The sequence below is a fragment of the Arachis duranensis genome, chromosome 4 (genome assembly GCF_000817695.3).
Source record: "Arachis duranensis cultivar V14167 chromosome 4, aradu.V14167.gnm2.J7QH, whole genome shotgun sequence".
NCBI classification, from domain to species: Eukaryota; Viridiplantae; Streptophyta; class Magnoliopsida; order Fabales; family Fabaceae; genus Arachis; species Arachis duranensis.
Genome location: NC_029775.3, coordinates 14,101,456 through 14,123,211, shown reverse-complemented (window position 1 = coordinate 14,123,211; position 21,756 = coordinate 14,101,456). Strand labels below are relative to the sequence as shown.

The 21,756-nt window shown below is 34.8% G+C and overlaps 4 protein-coding genes across 7 annotated transcripts; 1 reads left to right on the top strand and 3 right to left on the bottom strand.

The window, feature by feature from the left end:
* Window positions 1-1,355: 1,355 nt before the first annotated feature.
* LOC107483479 (uncharacterized) lies at window positions 1,356-2,402 on the top strand. Its single transcript, XM_016104095.1, has one exon. It carries the CDS (start codon window positions 1,356-1,358, stop codon window positions 2,400-2,402), a length of 1,047 nt encoding a protein of 348 aa, XP_015959581.1.
* A 3,401-nt stretch (window positions 2,403-5,803) lies between these two features.
* On the bottom strand, window positions 5,804-6,496 carry LOC110279895 (uncharacterized). Its single transcript, XM_021140135.2, has 2 exons — window positions 6,091-6,496; window positions 5,804-5,997 (listed from the first exon to the last, which is right to left on the bottom strand). Exons 1-2 carry the CDS (start codon window positions 6,402-6,404, stop codon window positions 5,922-5,924), a joined length of 390 nt encoding a protein of 129 aa, XP_020995794.1. The 5' UTR covers window positions 6,405-6,496; the 3' UTR covers window positions 5,804-5,921.
* Window positions 6,497-6,693: 197 nt separating this feature from the next.
* Window positions 6,694-9,181, bottom strand: LOC107483486 (protein MODIFYING WALL LIGNIN-1). 2 transcript variants are annotated; one of them, XM_016104102.3, is made up of 3 exons: window positions 8,935-9,181; window positions 8,150-8,400; window positions 6,694-7,350 (listed from the first exon to the last, which is right to left on the bottom strand). In XM_016104102.3, exons 1-3 carry the CDS (start codon window positions 9,091-9,093, stop codon window positions 6,945-6,947), a joined length of 816 nt encoding a protein of 271 aa, XP_015959588.1. In that variant the 5' UTR covers window positions 9,094-9,181; the 3' UTR covers window positions 6,694-6,944. The 2 variants fall into 2 exon arrangements, with proteins under 2 accessions (XP_015959588.1, XP_052116907.1); XM_052260947.1 differs by having other exon boundaries at window positions 8,180-8,400.
* Window positions 9,182-13,850: 4,669 nt separating this feature from the next.
* On the bottom strand, window positions 13,851-18,020 carry LOC107483496 (protein FAR1-RELATED SEQUENCE 11). Of its 3 annotated transcripts, none has more exons than XM_016104111.3 (4): window positions 17,759-18,020; window positions 16,001-17,030; window positions 15,106-15,558; window positions 13,851-14,873 (listed from the first exon to the last, which is right to left on the bottom strand). In XM_016104111.3, the coding sequence occupies exons 2-4, from the start codon at window positions 16,967-16,969 to the stop codon at window positions 14,013-14,015; spliced, it is 2,283 nt and encodes a 760-aa protein (XP_015959597.1). In that variant the 5' UTR covers window positions 16,970-17,030; window positions 17,759-18,020; the 3' UTR covers window positions 13,851-14,012. The 3 variants fall into 3 exon arrangements, with proteins under 3 accessions (XP_015959597.1, XP_015959598.1, XP_015959599.1); XM_016104112.3 differs by having other exon boundaries at window positions 16,001-17,022; XM_016104113.3 differs by having other exon boundaries at window positions 15,115-15,558; window positions 17,759-18,019.
* Window positions 18,021-21,756: the final 3,736 nt, after the last annotated feature.

Genomic DNA, 21,756 nt, shown 5'->3' with positions numbered 1-21,756 from the left:
GGTTGAAAATATGTTATGTTTATGCTTTAATTAAATGACATATGATTTGAGAAATTATGAAAGTGAGAAAGTCGTAAGGGTGATTTTGGTTAGTATTACACGTTAAACGAATATGGTCGGAGGGTTTTGTAAAGTTTAAATGAAGAAGTGAATTTCCTTTAGTTTCAATAGCAAAAGATTTGAAATGGGGCTAATTCTATTGAATTAGAGAAAGGCTTACCTTCAAAGGAAACAATTTGATTATTGAAAATTATTTGATATTTAGAAACGGTTTGATTAATGAAAAGGATTTGATATTCGGAATGTTTGAGAAATAATTTGATTAGGACTCTTGAAGGGTGGCAAAGCCCGAATTTTAGAAAAAAATGCTGCATAAATTTTTATAAAACTCCGAGGCTCTGTTTAAAGCGTTATTTTAAAGAAAATTTGATTTAAGAATCATAATATTCGATTTTCGATTTATCAACAAAAGTATTATGTTTGAAGTTTAATCCATTAAAAAAAAATTGTTTTAAGTTATGATTTGAGTTCGATTTATGAAGAAAATGAATTTTATTTTGATTAAATGTTTAAAGAAATTTGGATACTTATAAACTAAACGTTTTGAGGTTAAGATTTTGGAATGACGGAAAGTGTATCTTTATAGTGATGCGGAAGTGTGAAAGATTATATGGTGATGTGAAAGTATGATTAAATATGTACAAAAATAAGAAAAATAAAGTAATTCAACAACGATCTCTAATCAAATGGATATAAAAAAATGCTGAACGAAACCAAATAAATTAAGTTAGTAAAAACTATACATATAATTTTAATCATGGAACGGTGCATATAAATTAACTGTGATCAAAAGACACACTCAATTTTAAAGAATTTAAACTATTGTATCTGTTAACCGTTAAATTATAAACCAAAAATCAATTCAGCTAAATTAGTGTAAAAATTAGTGTAAATTAGGTTTATTATAATAATTAAGAGAATTAAGTTTAACTTTGAGTGATTGGGAATGTAGCTTTTTTAATGAAATGAGCTCTATAGTCCAACCCAATAGAAATTGACATGAATTGATTGGATCTTTCTTAATTACCTAGGGGAATTGTTAAATAAAACTTTGATATCCTTAAATTGCAGCATTTTTACTTGAGTCTAAAAATAGATGATGACATCATTATCGTCACAATTTATATAACTCAAAATCCTCTCTCTTTGTCGGTCTACTAGGGCACAAACTCAACCCCAGTAACCACAATGAGTGTAGTGCACAACTCCGTTACTTTCAACTAAAATCGTGTTTATCCAGCGCCATAGTGCAGAACAGTGTCACCTCAGTGCTGTTGTCCCAACATTCCTGAAATATGGAAGAAACAAGGCATGAAATCGAAGAGGAAAATACAAGAACAAGATCAAATACAACAGAAGAGGAAGAAGAAGTCTTGGAATACGAAGAAGAAGACATAGAGGAAGGTGTAGAGAAATGCAATCACAGTCTAGTAGAAAAGCTGGTGACAGACAAAAACATCAACCCAACATGGGTCCAAACGGCTATGTTCAACATTTGGAGAAGGCCAGAGGACTTCAAAATGGTAGAGATCAGGCCAAAACTTTTTCAGTTTTTCTTTCATAAGGAAATAGACATGAGAAGAGTTCTGAAAGGAAACCCATGGATGTTTCGAAATTCATGGCTACTGATCAAAAAATGGGAAAGAGGAGTAAACCCAGCAGAAATGGATTTTTCTAGAACAGAAATTAAACTTCAAATATGGAACATGCCAGAGCATTGCAAGACAACAACTCTAGGAAGAAAGATCGCTGCTAGGGTGGGAGAAGTCATGGAATGCAATGTATTCTCAGCGGGTCCAGGAAAAGGAAACTTTCTTAAAGCATCAGTCATGATAAGGATAGAGGATCCACTGAAAGAAGGCCTAAACATGGGGAGTAAGCAAGATGGTTTAACAAAGGTGGAGTTCAAATATGAAAGACTGCCTACATTTTGCTACTTTTGTGGTAGGATCGGACATGATGTAGCAAACTGTGAGATAGCAGAAGCAGAAGAAGAGCACACCAGTGGTTCAAAAAAAGGACTAGGAGCATGGCTAAGAGCGGATATAATAGGCAATAAGGTAGAGCATTCAACAGAACAAGAGAGGCCAACTAAAATGGGAGACAAAGAAACTGAGAAAGGAACGCAACAAGGAAAAGGAGAGGTGTTGGAAAAAATGGCAAAGCTAACTATGAAGGAAAAGAGCCAGCAATGCATAGAATACAAGGAAGGAAGCAAAGTTTCAAACAGGGAGAAAGCACCACATCAAACAGCAGAGGTTGAAATCATTACCATCAAAGAGACGAATAAAGAGGCTACAGATCATGGGGAAGAAGACAAAAAAAGGAAAGAAAGTAGATAAGGAAATAAAAGAACAAAAGAAGGACAATGAGAAAATAGAGGACAAGGAGGAATCTCAACTTCAGAAAAATCAAAAGAAATGGAAGAGGATGGCAAAAGAAGCACCACTAAGAATAACATGCCAGGAAACTAAAGTGCCAGAACAAAATAAAAAGAGGAAAGAAGAAGACACAGAAATAGAAGATAGGGAGATGGGAGGCAGCAGCAAACGCTACCAAGCAAGGAGCAAAAATACACAGGCAGAGGCTGCAGGGCAGCCCTGCCAAATCCCATGAAGATAATTAGTTGGAACTGCCGTGGGCTTGGGAACCCATGGGCAGTGAGAGCTTTGAACAAGCTCTTGAAACAGCAAGCTCCCAACCTCGTATTCTTAATGGAGACGAGAAGAAAGATTGACGAATTAAATCGTATCAGGAATAGAGGAAGAATGGGAAATATTGCAGGAATTGACTGTGAAGGGGATGGAAGAAGTAGAGCGGGCGGTTTGGCAGTTATGTGGGATAGCTCTATTGTTTTGGAAGTATCATCAATGTCCCTGAACCATATAGATATGAGGGTAAAAGTAGTAGAAGCTGGACAGCAGTGGAGGGTTACAGGGTTCTATGGGAATCCGGATGCAGCCAACAAGCAAAAATCATGGGATCTCTTGAGCTCGCTTGGTAAATCTCAAAACATGCCATGGTTGGTTTTTGGAGATTTTAACCAAATCCTAGAACAGAAAAAGAAGACAGGGGGACTGCCAGTTTCTTATAGCCAAATGAAAGGCTTTCAAGAGGTACTACAAATGAATCAGCTGCTAGACTTGGGGTTTGTGGGACACTCTTTTACATGGACAAACAACCGACCGGGAGAAATGAATATTCAAGAGAGATTCGACAGGGCAATTGCAACAATTGACTGGAAGGAAGCTTTTCCAGAGACAATTGTAAGACACTTGCAGAGGTACAGATCAGATCATTGTCCTCTCTTAATTGATGTAACAGGTCAAGAGAACAAAAGAAGGAGGAAGAGGCCAAATATCTTCATATTTGAAGAAATGTGGCTTCAAAACCAAGAGTGTAAAGAAGTAATATGCAAGAGCTGGTCGGATAGTGCAGAACATTTAAAATGGAAGCTGGAAAATTGTGGAAGAAGGCTACAACAATGGGGAAAACAGAATTTTGGACAACTACCAAAGAAGATCAAAGAGAAGCAGGATTCTATAGAACATCTCACAACCCTCCCGCAATCTGAATCGACCATCATGAGACTAAAAGAGACACAAAGAGAGTTAGACGATTTGTTGTACCAAGAAGAGATTAAGTGGGCACAAAGATCTAGAGCAACGTGGCTTAAAACGGGGGACAAAAATACTAAATACTTTCACCAGAAAGCATCACAAAGGAACAAAAGAAATCGTATAGAGAGGATCACTGATGATGCAGGAATTCTTTTTGAAGATGAGGAGAAAATAGAGGAAATTATAGTGAACTTTTATGAGGATTTGTTCAAGACCGAAGGGACAATGGAAGAAGAACAAGTGGCTGCAGTGGTGGGAGGCAGAGTCTCGCAGGAGGCTTTGAATATTTTGGAGGAGGACTTCACTCAAGAGGAAGTCAGAACAGCCTTAAAGCACATGCACCCAACTAAAGCCCCCGGACCGGATGGGATGCCGGCACTCTTCTACCAAAGAATGTGGGATATTGTGGGAGAGGAAACTTCCAAGTGGGTCCTTAACTGTCTAAATGGGGAGAGAGACTTTGAAGAGATGAACAACATCTTTTTGTGTCTAATCCCCAAAACAAAGACCCCAAAGCACACTAGAGAATATAGGCCGATATCTCTTTGCAATGTGGTTTTCAAGCTAGCAACGAAGGTCATTGCAAACAGACTAAAGCAAATTCTTCCGGGGATTGTGGGAGAGTACCAAAGCGCCTTTACTCCAGGTAGATTAATTACGGACAATGGCTTGGTGGCTTTTGATATATTCCACTATATGAGGAAAAAGGTAAACGGAGCAAAGGGTTTTGTGGGCATAAAGTTAGATATGGCTAAGGCATATGATCGGATTGAATGGAGTTTTCTCTTGGCGGTTATCAAGTCTATGGGTTTCCCACAAAAGTGGGTGAAACTAATCCAAAAATGCATAAGCTCGGTGTCTTTCTCAGTACTTATTAATGGCTGTCCCTCCAAGGGTTTCAAACCCACTAGAGGCATAAGGCAAGGGGATCCCCTTTCTCCATACCTATTTATATTATGCGCGGAAGTGTTCTCGGGTCTCCTTATCAAGGCTCAGGAAAGGAAAGCGATTCAAGGAATAAAGATAGCTAGGAATGCACCCGAAATATCACACCTTTTTTTTGCAGATGACAGCATTCTCTTGATAAGAGCAGCAGATCAAGACATAATTGAAGTGAAGGAAATTCTACAGACATACCAATTAGCTTCAGGCCAAATGATCAATTTGGATAAATCGGAAATCTCTTTTAGCCGAAACGTGCCTCCTCTCAGACAGATGCTTATCCAAGATTGGTTACAGATTAAGGCAGTGGAGAACCATTCAAAGTACTTGGGGATTCCAACTTTTGTTGGAAGATCTAAGAAACAAATCTTTGATTTTGTCCAAGATAGAGTTTGGAAGAAGCTGAAGGGATGGAAGGAGAATAGCCTTTCCAAGGTGGGAAAAGAAGTTCTTATAAAATCAGTCGTTCAAGCAATCCCCTCATACATTATGGGATGTTTCCAAATGCCCAAAAGCTTATGTCAACACATAGAGAGCATGATTAGTAAATTTTACTGGGGGAACAAAAATGGAGAAAGGAATGTGCATTGGGTTAGATGGTCAAAATTAAGCTTGGCAAAGCAAGAAGGGGGGCTAGGATTTAGAAGCTTTGAAGCTTTTAATCAAGCACTTTTGGCCAAACAAGGATGGAGATTGATCAAATTTCCTAATTCACTAGCAGCAAGGACATTGAAAGCCAAATACTACAACAAAAAATCTTTTCTCAAGTCAGGTATAGGAAACTTGCCAAGCTACACTTGGAGAAGTATTTGGAATGCTAAATGGGTTCTAAATCTGGGAGGCTTGTGGAGGATCGGTAATGAAAACGGATTCAGAATTTGGAGTACCTGCTCAAGTTTTAATTCAGAAACCAGGGTGGAACAACTTATTGACCAGGAAACTATTCGATGGAGAGAGGACATCATCAAACAGAATTTCTTTCATTTCGAAGCAGAACAGATACTTAACATTCCTCTAGACCAAAACCAACAAGAAGACTGCTACTACTGGAAAGAATCAAAGAATGGCGAATATGAGGTCAAGAAAGCTTACCACCTCATCTGTTCTCAGCCACAAAACCATGCTCAGTCCAGCAATCAGGAGCACCGGAACAGATTCCCTTGGAAACTTCTTTGCATCACTTTGCCCAAGATGTTGGAGAAAGGAAGAGACAGAAGAACACATATTCAGAGACTGTACCTGGACACAACGATTTTGGTTTGCTAGCCCTTTCAACCTCCGAACAGAGAGAGCTCAGAATCACTCAATTGGAGCTTGGATTGAAGAATCGCTAAACCAAATCGGAAAGGGGAAAAGAGGCCTTTTTCTTGAATGCCTACATGTAATATGGTGGGGAAGAAACAAATTAATTTTTGAAGATAAGAAAATAGACATACAAGAATTAGTGAACAGAGCAACTCTTAGATACCATGAATTCACAGTCATGTCAAGGCCGACAGAGAACTTCACGGCAGAGCCACCTCCAGGGAGTCGAAGTTTAATGTGTTGGGTGCCGCCGGAGCCAAATATCTTCAAATTGAATGTGGATGCAGCAATTTCAAATGAAGGAGCGAATGGAGGAGGTGCAGTTATTAGGAATTCTGAAGGAGAAATTATGGTTGCAGCTACTTGGTCATTTTCAACCACATCTATAATTGAAGCAGAAGCCACAGCATGTCTTTTGGGCCTTAACTTGGCTTTGGATTGCTGTTTTTTTGATTTAGCCTTAGAAGGAGATAACATTGATGTTATTAGAGCTTTAAAAGGGAATGACACTCACAGGAATTATTTTGGAATTTTAGTGTCAAATTGTAAACAGGCTTTAGGTAAATTTAGATTTGTTCACATTTCTCATGTAAAAAGGGAGGAAAATAGGTAGCCCATGCTTTGGCCAAATTAGCTCTGACCCAACCAAATGTTATATGGTTGGAAGAAGCTCCTGAACATGTAACTAATTTGGCCCATTTAGATGTTTTGAGTTCTTCTTGAAAAGAATAACTTTTTATTCAAAAAAAAAATAAATAAATAAAAATAGATGATGACTCTGATAATATTATCGATAACAAACCCATTTAAATTTCTGTGCAACTAAAGACAGCCCTGGTCCAAATTGTGACATCAAAAGTTGCCAAATCCCAAATCAATCATATCTAATTCCGAATCCAAAGAAAAAAAAAAACAGAAGCATATTTACTTATTTACATGATTGAATGAATGTTATACACGACATAGTTTTGCGCTGACTTGGAAAAGCAATGTTTCCCAAAACATACACTTAATATTTTAGAGAATATTATAGGTTTTGTTGAAGGGAGTAGGAAACACAGAAAGTAACAATTGATGACCCTGAGTCTGAGCACTATCTCTAATTGATGTGGGATTCTCTCGGGGAACCGCGGCCAAGTGTCGTTGGTGCGGCGACTGCGGCGGAGAAGAGTAGAATGCAGAGGCCTCAAGAACCTCTCTTCTAACATTTGCTATCTCCTCACACAATCTTTGTGCTCTAAGTGCTGTTAAATATAAACCAGCTTCAAGGAACACTGTGGTTAATGCAAAAACACCAGCAGCAGAAAAAATGCCTTCTCTAACCGTATAACAATCCGTTCTTGCCTTTGACCATTTATTTAGGTGCCCTGATTCTACACTTAGTCCTGCTAGTAACAGAATTTCACTTACTGCAAAACAAAGCCTGCAAAATAGTTTAAACTTTTATCCCTTTTAGTCAAAGTAAAATTTCTATATAAACTTTCGGTTATTGTATGTTTATGAAAAATGTTATATATATATATATATATAGTTGAATATAGAAATATAGTTGGTGGCTGAATTTTTTAGTTTAGGTAGTATAGTAATATAGTTGAATATTTATAATATTTGTAACCAACATTTTTCTAGAAAAAAAATATACAAGCACCTTATTGACGATAACTTATAACACTAATATTGACAATGTACCAAAAATTAATGTTTATAAAATTGGAGCATGTAGAAATGTGTTATTAGTGGACATAGGTGTCATAATCAGAATCTTAACTAGTTGTTAGGGCTGATTTGTTTCTGGAAAAAAATATAGAAGCAAGATTCCCTCTGGGCCACTGGTAAATGAGAATTGGAAGTAGTTTAGAAGTAGTTGTATAATTTTTTAAAAAAAATGTTATCTATACACTAAAATTAGTTATCAAATTCAATCGTCATATATTTATATATAAATATATCATTTGAGTTGTAAAGCTAACATAGTGGTTCTTTCCAAATATAAAAGTCTAAAGAATTAGCCTATTAGAAAAATTAAATAATGTGTGAATGAAACAAGACTTCAAATGATTGGACAATGAATTAATTAATTTGACCCTAATGACACATATTTAGTTGTATTAATTAACCAACGCTAGTAGTCGGCTAAACTCCTAAAGAATTTTAATTTGGACAAAGCTAACAACTTTATAGTTATAACATTGACATGAAATAATTGAATAATAATAAGTTACCAAGTTGTTAGGAAGAAAAATGCAGCTTGCCATGTAAGGGACTTAGCAGAAGCAGAATCAGGATCCCATGTAAGCAAAGCAGGTGATGATTTTGTTACTGCTATTAACATGTATGTGTGCTCCATTAACATGGCTATTGCTAGTCCAACAAAAGCACTAGTTGCACATAACAATGGCACTTTCCCACTCCCACTATACACACATTCAGATTTCCCATCCTTTCCTTTCTCTTCTGGGTTCATCCATGTCACCTGCCACGTCATCATCACCTCATTTACCAAACTCAAATTTCTAATATATTAAGGTGTAAATTCAAGTACAGTCGACTTTACATGAAGTTGATAATTAAGAGCCGTTAAATGATTTGACTATCAACTTCACGTGAAGTCGACAGAGTTTTTACCATATGTTAAACCTATAATCATAATATGTCAGTATAATTACACAATAAGATATTTATCTAATGTTATATCTTGATATAAAATCTTAATACAATGAGTATATATAAGCATTAAACCGAATATTATTTAGGACATTTTTAACTATTGTGGGATTAATTTATTATTATGGTTCGAAATATAAAACTTAAGAGCATATTTTATCTGTTTCAAAATAACTGTTATTTTTTTTCGAGTTCATTGTCTAGATACATTAATTTTTTGATAAAATCTAAAATGAAAAGGAAAGTTGTTTTAAACAGAAAAAATATCATGCAGAGGAATATGATGCAGCAAATAGCATAAATATATGCAAATAAATGAAGTAAAAGTTAAAAGAAATTGAACCTGAGAACGTGTGGCTTCTGCAATGAGACACAAGATGAAACACAAGAGGCCTAATAAGATTGTGAGAACCATAAGAAATGCACCAGTTTTGCTACTCAAATCTGTTCTGCTTCTTCTTGGTTCAAGGTCTGCATGTGTCACTGCCATTCTCCTTGCCATTTTTTCTTCTCAAAACAAGAGGAGAGAAGCAAAGGTTTTTTAAGAAGAAGGATGAGGAAAGGAGTTGTAGAATTGCTTGGAGCAAAGGTTGCTTAAAGGGTCAAATTAAAGATTCCAACTTTGTAGGATTTAATATAAGTAGCATACTTCCACAAGGGTCAATTTTTTTTAGTTTCTATCTTTCGGTTCGGCAGGTTAAGGGTTAATTCGTCGCGAATTTTAATTTCATTTTAGAGTCTATTGCGGATCAATACACAAGGTAAAATTCGAATTTCAAACACTTATTTAAGTGGACTAATGAGTTAACTATTAGACCGACTACATTTTTAATGTTAATTTGGCACCATAGGTTTTGTTTTGTAATTTAGCAGTCACTCACCAAAACTAATTAAGATAGCGTGGCTTATGACTCATGAGTCATCACAAATTCTGGCCCCTTTCACTCCAAACTTTATTGTTCCTTTCAGTTAATTCTGTTTCTCTTTTTCTCATCACAATTGACAATTATGAACAAAAGATGAGAAAAGCTACATCCTTTTAGCATCACATATAATTATTATTAAGAATAAATATATCAAACTAATTAAGCCAATTTTTTTATTGTTTTAACCTTTATTTTTTAGAGAGTTTAGGATTTATAAAATTTATGATTTAAAATTTATAGTAAAAAAAAAATTTCAAAAATTGGCTAATATTTGGATTAAAAAAATTGACTTTTTAGTTGAATTCAAATATTAAAGTAAAACAAAAAAAATTGTAATTTATTCTGGATAAACGGCTGGTTATAGCATTTTCTTTTAATGTCCATATAGAATTTGAAGTTTTCAGTTAAATTTAGTTCACTATGTTCTTGAAAATTAACATGGTCGATATACAAATTTAAGGGAATCTGACTACACATATATAAAAAGTTTAAGACACCGATTATAATATAAGCCAATTAAATCAATTTTTTTATTTTTTATTTTGAAATTCAAAAAAATAAGATAGTAGGGGGTTGTTTATTTTTTTTTGTAATAAACCTATTTTTTAATTAGTTAATTTGAGTTAACTTCATTTCTAGTTAGTTTCCTAACAAAACTTTTTTTTGTTATATTCTAAAGCTAAGAAACACAAAATATAAAAGTCAAAAAAATAAAATACAATTAACCCTTATAAAAACGTATACAACCTTAAGTTCTATAATTATGTTATATCCGTTGGTAATAATATAATGATTTTTTTCACTGAGAGTTCAGAAAGAAAAAGAGAACACAAAGATTAACAGAACGGTGAGAATTGAAAATGCTTGAATAATAAGTCTTTTCTAAGCAAGAGAATTGAGGAGAAAGCGAATGAATTCTCTGCTTCAGGTTTGAGGCAAGGCATTTTCAAGATGAACGGTTGTTATTGCTCTCCATAACTAAATATTCTTGGTTGAACCTTTCTCTAGAGTTATACTATTTGTATTAGGGAAGTTATTTTCTCAATTTTAAAATTATTTTTATTATTTTAATATTTTAACTTTTTAAATAATTTGAGTAATATATAATGAAAAATAATAATATTATTAATTAGAGAGTGATGATACTTACTCTCTTTGTATTCAACTTTTTCTTATATATTAAATTAGCATAAGAATTAGATTATTTGTCATTAATGTTGTTTCATATATTGAGTTGATATACAATATTTCTTTTACATTAGAGGAAAAAATATTTATGTAATATATAATTTACATATCTTCTTTAAAAGAAAATAAATGTATCAATTTAGGTCACATAAAGTAAAACAAATACTTAGCACATAAGTACAAAAAGAGCTATATTATGAGGAGGAAAATGTAAATGAGAAAGAGAGATGGAGAGAGACAAAAATAGCTGCCAATATAAACACCAAATATGTGGATTCAATTGACAAGTGGGAGTTTCATTGTCGGTGGAAATTGTGGTGCTTAATTATATATGGTGATTTATTGCGGTGTTTTTTCTTTTAATTTAATTAAAAAGAAAATAATTGTACCCATACACCTTATTTGTGCAATGAGCTATTTACCTATTTCCGGTTCCGCTACATTACCAACAACATATCTATTAACTTCTGCCAACTTTTATTTATAATTGTGTTTTATGGAAGTGTGTTCGTGGATGTGTCTAATAAAAATATTTCTTTTATAACTGTATTTAATAGAAGTGTCTTTATAAATATATTTTCTGGATGTGTCTCTTTATATATATATATTTAAAATATATTAATTATTAGACACATCTAGGAACACATTTCTATAAAACACAAATATAAATAAGAGTTGGCAGAAGTTGGTGGATAATATGTTGGTACCTATACTTTTCTTACCTATTTCTAATATGCGCTGCTTCTCTAATATTTTTCATATGTTTAGTTGTTAACAAATTATTAATAAAAAAAATAAATTTTAATAATTTCTAATATTTTATTTTATTTATTCTTAATTAAAAAATACATTTTAAAAATCCCACACCCAATTAGTGCACAATATGACCAAGAATACCTCCCTTTATCTAGATTTTTAAATAACTTATTATCAAGAGTATCCAAAAAATAGTAAGCTAATTAATCACAGGGATAATTAAAAAGATCCAATTGAGTTCTCTAACACTTTTGCTAAAATTAGTGATTATTTTGCTAAAATGGTCCTTAACTTTTTTTCAACGTACATAATAATTATGAATATTTCAAAATGAATTTCATAGTTGTCCCAACATTCCTTTCAAGTTGTTGTCTTAATTGCGAAATGCAATCTGTGTCATTACACTTTGTCTGCACCAAACAAACATGATCCTCTTACTAGACATAACAAAACATTCAACACCATTTTCACATAATATTTTTATTCTTATATATATTTACTAGACATAAGAATATTCCTAGAGCTTAAATAACCACTAAGAGGGAATGATTATTTATTAGCATAGGTGCACAAGTGTTCGAATGGTATTAATTAAGGTGGATCAATCATAGCAAATCACAAAGTTAGTGGTTCTGAGCATATATAATCCTTCTTTAGTTCTTTTATTTATGGCTTCAAATTGCCACCATCATTGCACGCTGATTTGGTCTTTTTATTCTCGCGACCAAAAAGTGTATCTATATATGATGTGATGAACCAATATGGCATTGGTCAATGCGTCAGCTTCTTAATTAAGTAACTATGATGCATGCACACCGACACAGACACGCGAATTTTAAAATTTTATATGATACAGGAACATCACTATATATAAAATATAAAATATTTTTTAGATAAATCGTAATGATATTTTGATATTTTATCGATATTAAAATATCAAGTATTTAAAATATTTTTTGTTTTAATAAATAATAATATATATTATATCTAAATTTATTTTTAGAATATATGATAAGAATAAAACTAGACACACTAACACGTGATGGTATTTAAGTATGTCCAAACGTATCCAGAGAAGAATTTTTTATTTTTTTTAAAACACTGTTAGACACAGACACACGTGTCATCTGACACGCGAACACGACAACTAAGTGAAATGTCTGTGCTCGTGGATAAATAAAGTCCAACATATACTCGACATGTAAGCTTTGGTAATTTAAACTATTCAATAACTTTGAAGCGTGATAAATATTGAATTAAATTGTATACTAAGGTATTGAATGATGTAAATGAGGGCATTAAGAATATATAGATTTTGATATGGAGGAGAAGTCAAGATATTCGATGAGTGATGAAATTAAGCAAGTTATTCGTTTTGCACCCCATTAAGCCCTTATCCAACTAACACTTGAATTCCCGCGTGTAATGCATAATCAACACTACAGTAATAATACTATCTCAACCTTAAAAACTCAACCCTCTACCACCATGCTTTCATCAACCACATTATTCATTTGAAAGCTATGGCTGCTTCTTCAGACAAGGCCTATTCTACCACAACCACTATAACCAGCACCAACAACCACCAAGGAAATTCGACTTCTTCCGAGGAAGTTGTTAACACAGCAACCAAATCCAATGTGGGGAAAGAATTGGCAAGGAGAGCTATCTTGAGGTCACACCAACGTGGCAACCGGCGGCGCAAGCCTACCAGTAACGCTGCCAAATCGTTGCCGAGCAGGCTAAGTAAGGTTTCATTGGGAGATGATTCCTCAGATTCATAGGTTTGGTGTATGACACAAGCTAGATTTTTATCATATTGTAATAAGGGACACTTTCCAAAATGGCATGGAATGTAAATATAGAAGGGGTTAATTACTGAGGTTATGTTAATACTAGTAATTAGGATTCATTTTACATGAAAGTCAAGTAGTGGCAAAGAGAGGTCATAGGTTATGTACAAAAAAAACATTATTAGAATATTTTGGCAGAGACTCCAAAGAAGAAAGTTGTACCATTTGTTGGAAGCAATCCTCTGCGTTTGTTTGGCATTATTAGAACTTAGAAGAGGGAAAATTTCCATGTATTAGCTGTCCATTCTGTTTCAATTTTCAGGCAATGTTTCTACAAAAAGTGCAAATAATCATTCCTTCTCAAATAGGTAAGAATCATATTGTATGCCATATTGTCATTTCTTTCTTCTTTTTTCTATTTTTTTAAAAGACAAACTCTACCATGTTATGCCATGTTATACACAAGGTCCACTAAGTAATCAATGTCTGCAATTCTTGCTTCAAAGGAAATTAAGCATAAATATTTATGCCTTTAATTTGAGTAAATCAAAGTTATGAAAGATCAGAAAACACCAGAAGTGAATTCAAGTAGGCTGAATTCTTAGGCCACAAACTGAGTGATGGAAACTTAACCATTTGTGTATTGCTGAATATGGAAGACACAAAATGAGGAAAAATTAACTGATTAACTAATATTGAAATAACAACAAAGAAGCATTTACTTTGTACATCAATAATAGCAATACTTTCCTTCAAATCTACAAATACCCTAATCCATCTCCACCTAGATTATCACCTGCCATTATTGAGCAATCGGAAGGATCATGCACATATTGCCCACACAACGGCCCCGGAAACTGCCTACGCTTCCTCGTGACATCAACGACATCCCTCGCCCTTCTCTCCTTTAGCTTTCCTAAGGCAATACTATCGTGGGGGTTTGCAAAACCATGAATTATTCCATCAGTATCTTCTACCTCTGGTAGGATCAATGAATCCGACGAATAACTATATGTGATGTCATTCACCCCATGTGCCGGCGGCCTTGGAAGGGCTTTGATACGTGACAGCGCCACAGACATTTGCTCGCAAGCAACATCAAGGCGTTCCTCTGTTTCAATGGATTCCATTATAAGCGTTGAAACCATGGATTCCAAAAATTGCATCCTTTCAGGCTGATCCCTTGTTGTTACGCCCCGAAACTGGTTGACAGAAGACAAACCACCACCTCTCCAACGGGTGGGTAGGTATTGGTCGGGGATGTGAAAACAGTTATTGGTCGACATGACACGTAGAACATGTCTGCATAAGGTTCCTGAAAACTCGAACAGGTGGCAGCTGCAGGTAATGTGCGCTTGACAAGGAACCCAAAATACTTTGCAGCCTCCGTCTGTCTGAGTGTGATGTCTGACCTGGAAGCAACCTTCATCCACCAGAAAGGATGCATACTGCGGCGCCAAAACTAGCTCATCCTGGAGTTTACTTAAGGCATAAGGTGTAAGGACAGTGGCAGCATGAGATTCGACAGGCGAGCCTGTTTTGAGGCACACTTTCTGCGCTTTCCGTTGCATTTTTTGCTTCAATCCAACCCGGTCGTTAAAATCAACAATATCTGCCACCTGCAAAAACCAATCACCAAGACACCTGTAAATAAAATTCAATATGGCACGGCGTATGCATATCAATAAAAATGAAGAGTGCATTTGCGAGCTAGAATCACGATAGAAAAGAGAGGGAATGAAATGGCTTTATGAGTAAAGTGGAGTCCATTTTACATAGTAAGCCCTTCCCTTCCCGCCCTTTTTCTCCAAAGTTCCAAATCACAAACACACCCTAAAGGAAACAAATTACATCACAGACTTGCTCAACAAAGTGGTCCAATTGAGATTGAGCGCTCAAGAACCGTTGGATGAAAGCATTAATGGACTCGGATTGACTTGTGCTGGTCAATCCTGCAAAAAAGTAACGCCTCAAGAATGGTAGAGCCCAAAACATCCTTAATGAATGTAGGCTAATAATATGTTTGTTCGTGTGGAGTCGATATTTATCAATCATTTGCCTCCACCCTTCTTCGAAATCTTCCATCAGTTCCAAATTGTAGAGCTGGAGGAAGTCAGCTTTCCACTCGTCATAATGAGATCCAAGTAGAACAGAAAACCAGTCAGACAACTTAGAAAGAATATGCCATATACAAAAGGCATGTTTTGTTTCTGGCATTTCAACAGCAATAGCTTCTTTCAGCCACATGTTATGATCAGTTAATATTGTTTGCGGAGATTTTCCTTTCATGAAGCCCATGAAAGCCTGCATGAATGTCAATCAGGAAAATAAACTAATTAATCAGGTCTTAAGAGCATCGCATGAAGGAAAACCAAGGAATAAAGATAGACACAAAGGCATCAGTCAATGGACTGCATGTCTTCATCATTATTCTTCTTTAAAGAAAAGAAAATCATAAATATAAAGGTATGTTTCAAAAAGGGTGTGGAAATTTTCAGGAATGAGTTTTAGTGTAAAGTTACACATGTAGCTCATCCTTGAAAATTTCCACTTCATTTTAGTCCCAAGCCAAAGTTACCCTGGTATGGATTATGGAATCACACACATGAATATTTTCCACTTCACTTTTCTCTTGCAAAATGCTAGAATTATTGAAGCCTTGGATAACAGTCTAAGCTTGACCTAGGCAGCACAAAATTAATAAATAAAATACACGATATCGATTCCTAGCAAGAGATAATCTCACCTTTAAAGCCCATGAAAAAGACTGCATATTTTCATCCCGTAGAAGTGTGCAACCAAAGAAACAAGTCATCCCATGATTGTCCACTCCAAGCCAGATTCCCAACAGCATGTCATAGGCGTCTACTCGGTGTGTGGTGTCAAAAACCACAGCATCTCCAAATGACTCGTACGATTGAACAGATGAGCTGTAAGACCATGCAATGTGCTCCAGCCTGTTATTACTGTCTATCTTGAATTCATACTTGAAATTTGGATTTTCATCTTTTAATCTCTTGCACATAGCAATTAGATCAATGGCATCATTGTCTCTTTCAACATTTCTGAAAGACTGCAACAGGTTTCTCACATCCATTTCCGTAAAAGGAAGGCAACCGACTTTGATGCCTTTCTCTAGTTCCATCAATCTTAACATTTGCCTCACTGACATCCCTGCTTTAGCAAACATGCATATGCGGCTCTTGTCATCAGGAGATATTGTGCAGTATGCCGGAAGAAGCCGCACCTCATTAGATTTTAACAACTCGTGATTGTGGACATTGCTAAAGCCAGTAACACGCCACTCAGGGACATCAAAATCCGACTTTTTAACAATACGCAAGTATGCTTGGCAACCACAACGAGATGATTTGCGGTTCCTTTGCATCTTCCCATCATCAGAAGGTTTGACCTGGGGGTATCCACCACGATGGCAAGTAAAATCCCTCCTTGTGACTCCGCGACCAACACCGTCCTTCCCTCGAGTGCGGTGTCGCCGAATAGAAAAGCCACACTGCTTAGCAAAACTGCAATAGAATTCATAAGCAGCTTCTTGAGAAACAAATCTCTGACCAATAAAAGGAACAAGGTTGACAGAAGTCTGTCTTGATAAAATTGTTTCCTCTGGTGTTTCCTCAATCGTGCCAATCTCATCCTGAGACAAATCTGTGCAATTCTCGGACGATTCCAGCACCAGACTGGTTCCTTCTGACATTTTGTCCTTTTGTAATAAATAGAAGGATTTTTTTTTTCTGCAGATGTTTAAACCTGAAACGCTAGAAACAAGGAAAAAATCACCTCAAATATGATAACAGACTATTAAATTTCAACACCCCACACAACAATTTTTATCCTTCCAAAACACCCTAAAAACGAATCATCAGACACGTGAAAACCCTCTAACTGAAAAAGCAAGTAAGCAACATAAAGAACATCGAAGTAAAGCACAAAACCCCTTTTTTCTCTCCTTGGGATTAAAAAAAGTGTATCCGATCAAAAGAGAGTCAGCAAAGTGACTGCATTCCTTGTAGAAGGGAACATCACCCTCAGTAGTTTAGTTTAGCCAAGGCACACTTCCAATTGGATGTCAGAACACCCTAAAAACTGATCAAATTCAGTATCTACATTTGACAGGTGTATGGATACCAATGCACATGAAATTCAAGACTTCACCTAAGGCTCAACTTGTTAACTCATAAGGGTTAAATCCTAAAATCCTAAACTTGATTTGGGAATAAGAGCTATCCAGTTAACCAAAGAGTTTCATAACCTTGACAGGTACAAATACCAATATAGGAACTCTCTAAGAGAGTCACTTCACTTGCATTTCTACTTCATTGTCCAAGAATCTCAAATAAGTGTCACACTTAGCTAAAATTATCATCCCCATTTCACACAATTACAATAATAATAATAATGATGATGATGTATTGCAAAAAAGGAATAAACTTTCTAAAAATGAAAAATCTTGAAAAGAGTATGAAAAATGGTTAGGAGATCTAACCAGGTTAGGATCGGTGGCGGGTGGCAGCAGGAGGAAGGGTTAGCAAACTGAGTTCAACGGTCGATAACAAACTCAAAGGTTCTATATGTTTTGCGCTAAAACAATTAATATTAATAACTAATAAATAAAACAAAAGAACGAAGTAGTAAATGAAGATTGAAGTGGCGGGGAGTAGGAGGAGTAAAGCGCATCCCAGGGAGAAGGATAATGATTTGCAAGCACGATAACCTTATCGTGCGCCGCGGGGATGCACACTGCGCATCTAACTTTGCTAAAACCTAACGGTGTAGAACCCATAGTAGTCGGGTCGGGTTTAATCCATTTACCCGTGCCCACTTACACCTCTGCCTAACACAGTAACACTCTTCAACTACTTCAGCCTTCAAAAGTTGCAAACATTTTTTAATTCGAATAAAAAAAAAAAAGAAACGTCCAAAGAAAAAAGGCAATAATAGATGACCAAAATCGTTCCTGATCTCCATTGAATTGTGGATAATGTATTACATATGTACAATCCTAGGCCTGCAATAAAGAACATTTCGATGGTTTAGCCGAAGTTGTTACATTTAACATCTGTTGTTTCTAATGACAAAAATAAAAATAATGAAGTACTATTTTAATCTTTAATATTTAAATTAATTTTTAATTTAATTATTAATATTTTAAATATTTTATTTTTGTTTTAAATAATTTTAAATAAATTTAATATTATTTCACAATTAAATTTAAATAAATAATTAATAGAGTGATATCCTAAATTTTAGCTATCAATCATTAATGTTCTAGAATTAAAAAAAAAAAAGTAATTCTCCACGTACAAGTGATTTTCCATACAAGTCATACAAGTCATTTATAAATACGTCGTTTCACGTTTTTTTTTTGTACCTCTTTTTCTTCTTTTTCTTTCTCCGTACTTCCTCTTCCTCTTCTTCTTCTTTCTCTGTGTCTCTTTTTCTTCTCTTTCTCCCTCTTTTTTTATTGAAATTTCTTCTCCTCTTTTCGTTTTCTCTTTCTCCTTCATCAAAATCACCAGAAAAAACGAAGAAATATTATTCAAGGTACGTTTCTTGCCTTCTCTTTCTCCTTCTTCTTCTTCTTGCTACACGTTCTTATTCCTCGTCTTTCTCTTCTTCTTCATTTACGTACTTTTTTCTCTATTTTCTTTTTTCGTTATTCTCGATTTCCATTTTTTTTGACATCAAGCTCTGAAATCATTTTTGAAGAAGACGGTTTCTATTATTTTTTGACATCAAGCTCTGAAAATCGTTTTTGAAGAAGAAGAAGCAGCAGCAGAAGATGAGGAGGAAAAAGAGAAAGAGTTCTGAATTATGCATAAGGTGTACTTTAACAAATTTTGGGTGTATTTCTTAAATTCTTTGGATGTATTTTTGTAATTCTTTGGGTGTATTTCTATAATTCTTTGGGTGTATTGATTTCAAGAAGAAATATACTATCTCTCCCTATATTGGGTGTATTTCTTAAATCCTTTGAGTGTATTTCTGTAATCCTTTGGTTTATTTCTGTAACTGTTTAGGTGTATTTATGTAATCCTTTGGATGTATTTCTATAATCGTTTGGGTGTATTTTTGTAATCATTCGGGTGTATTTCTGAAGTTCCATCATCTTCAAAACAATTTCAAAGCTTGATTTCAGAAACCATGAAAATCGAAAAAAACAGAAAGAGATCGGAGGTAAAGAGAGAACGCTTTTCTATACAAATCATACAAGTCATTTATATTCACGCTTCTTCTGTAACGCATGTGTTAGGCCCAACTCTTCTTCTTCTTCTTCTTCTTCTTCTTCTTCTTCTTCTTCTTCTTCTTCTTCTTCTTCTTCTTCTTCTTAACGCACGTGCTAGGCCTAACTTGTAAGACTTGTAAACAAAAATGACTTGTATGTGTAGCACTCCTCTAAAAAAAAAATTGTTACGTTGGTGACCGTTAGTATTTTACTTAGAATAAAGCTCTACATCCAAACAAAATACTTAACCAAGTCTAACCAAATTATAACAACTTTTCAAATCACGCGCCTCCTTCTTTTTTTCTTTTTCTTTTTCCTTCTCCTTTTCTTCCTTCTTCCCCAATGTTATTCTTTTATTCTTTAAGTAATTTTTTAATTGTTTGTTCAAATCTAAATCGAATTCGGTTCATTTGTGAATTGAGTTACTACTTTTAAGTATTCACTAAATCTGTTATTTCTTAAGAAATTCGATTCATCTCTTAGTTTAATTGAGTTCATTTGCATGCAGAAATGAATTGAAATGTACTTTTCTTACTGATTGAATGTTTATCACTTTTTATTCAAATCTGAATTGAATTTGGTTCATTTGTGAATTGAGTTAGGTTCACTTGATACTACTGTTAACTATTCACCAAATTTGTATCAAATTTGATTCATTTCTGAATCTAAATGAACCTCAATTAAAAGGAGGAAAAGAAAAAATGCAGTAACAATAGCAACAATAAAAGAATGATGATTGAGAGAAGAAGAATGCGAAGACGAGAAAGGAGGAAAGCGAAGAAGAAGGAAGAATGCGAAGACCAAGACAAAGAAGTGTTATTGAAACGCGCGTGTGTACACACTGGTGTAATGAAAGTGATTTTTGTTGAATTTGGGCCTTCTTAGTTGGACTTGGATATAAAAATGTTTGGATGTGTAATTTTTTTTCCAAGGCAATAGATGCATTTCATTCAAATAAAGAAAAGAAATACAAATGTCCAAAATCGGACAGTCACAGGCAAAAGAGGGATGGCTTCCCAATTATAATTGAAACTCAAATAAGAAAGAGTGAGAGCTAAGCGAGAAATTAGGGTCCAGAAATTTTTTACAAGAATTCATCAATTGAATATTCAGCTACCTTCCAGATCTCTTCTGGTGTCAATACCTTACCTTCAAAAATCCATTTGTTGCAGCTAGTCCATATGCTCCAGATCAAGCACGCTACCAAGCTTCTTCGTTTCCTTCGATGGCTATCACCATTTGTTCTGTCAAGTATCATCTTCCACCATTTGCAAAACAGATTATTGTTGTCTTTCTCTTTCGGGTCAGCTGCTGGAATTTGGGCTAGGTTCCAAACTTGTCTTGAATGAATACAGGTAAGTAAACAGTGGTTGACTGTTTTTTCGTGTTGGTCACACTGTGGGCATGTGCTGATTATGTTTGGAATCCTTGTATTTAACTTTTTTCTAACAGGGAGGCCTTCGTGCAAAGCTTTCTATAGCAGAACCTTCATCTTCATTGGGCATTTGAGGTCCCAAAGTGCTTATCAGATTCGCTTATCTCGAAAATATGCTGGCATCATTTCAGTTGGGGCATGGAAGAAATGGAACCCCACCTTATATCCCGATTTCACAGTGTAAGTCCCTTTTTTCTCTTTATTCCATTTGATCTTGTCTTCCCCTGCATGAATTTGTGCTTGTATGATGGCATGTGCAATTTTTGGCTGAAAATTGCTAGATGTTTAGTTAGACTGTTTTACTTATGCTCTAAAATCAAATGATATTAATTCTTTAATAGATTAATTGTTCAGATCAAATTTAACGGTGAGACAACATTCAATTATTTTAAAAATTTTTGAAACTAAAATAAGACATTTAAAATTTATTAAAAATTAAAATAAAAATTTGAAATGTTAAAGCTAAATTAACACTTGGTCCAAATATTAGAAACAAAAATAATACTTTACCAAAAAAAATTATTCACATAACGTGAAATAATAGTTAAAATGTTTACATATAACTAACTTGAATTGACCTAGTATTATTTCTCTTTGATAAAGTGTTAAAAATTTGAATTTTGTCGTATACATGTTGTTCATACCCTGGCCCAATGATAAAGGCCCAGGTCTAAGTAGAAAGGCCTAATCCGAAGAATTAAGCCTAGCTAAGCGCCAACCTTCATATAAGAAGTCGGTGTCGACTACGACTTACTGCGAAGAAGTCGGACATGAGGTTAGCTGGCGGATAAACACTCATTTAAATGAGTAACCGCCCCAAAAA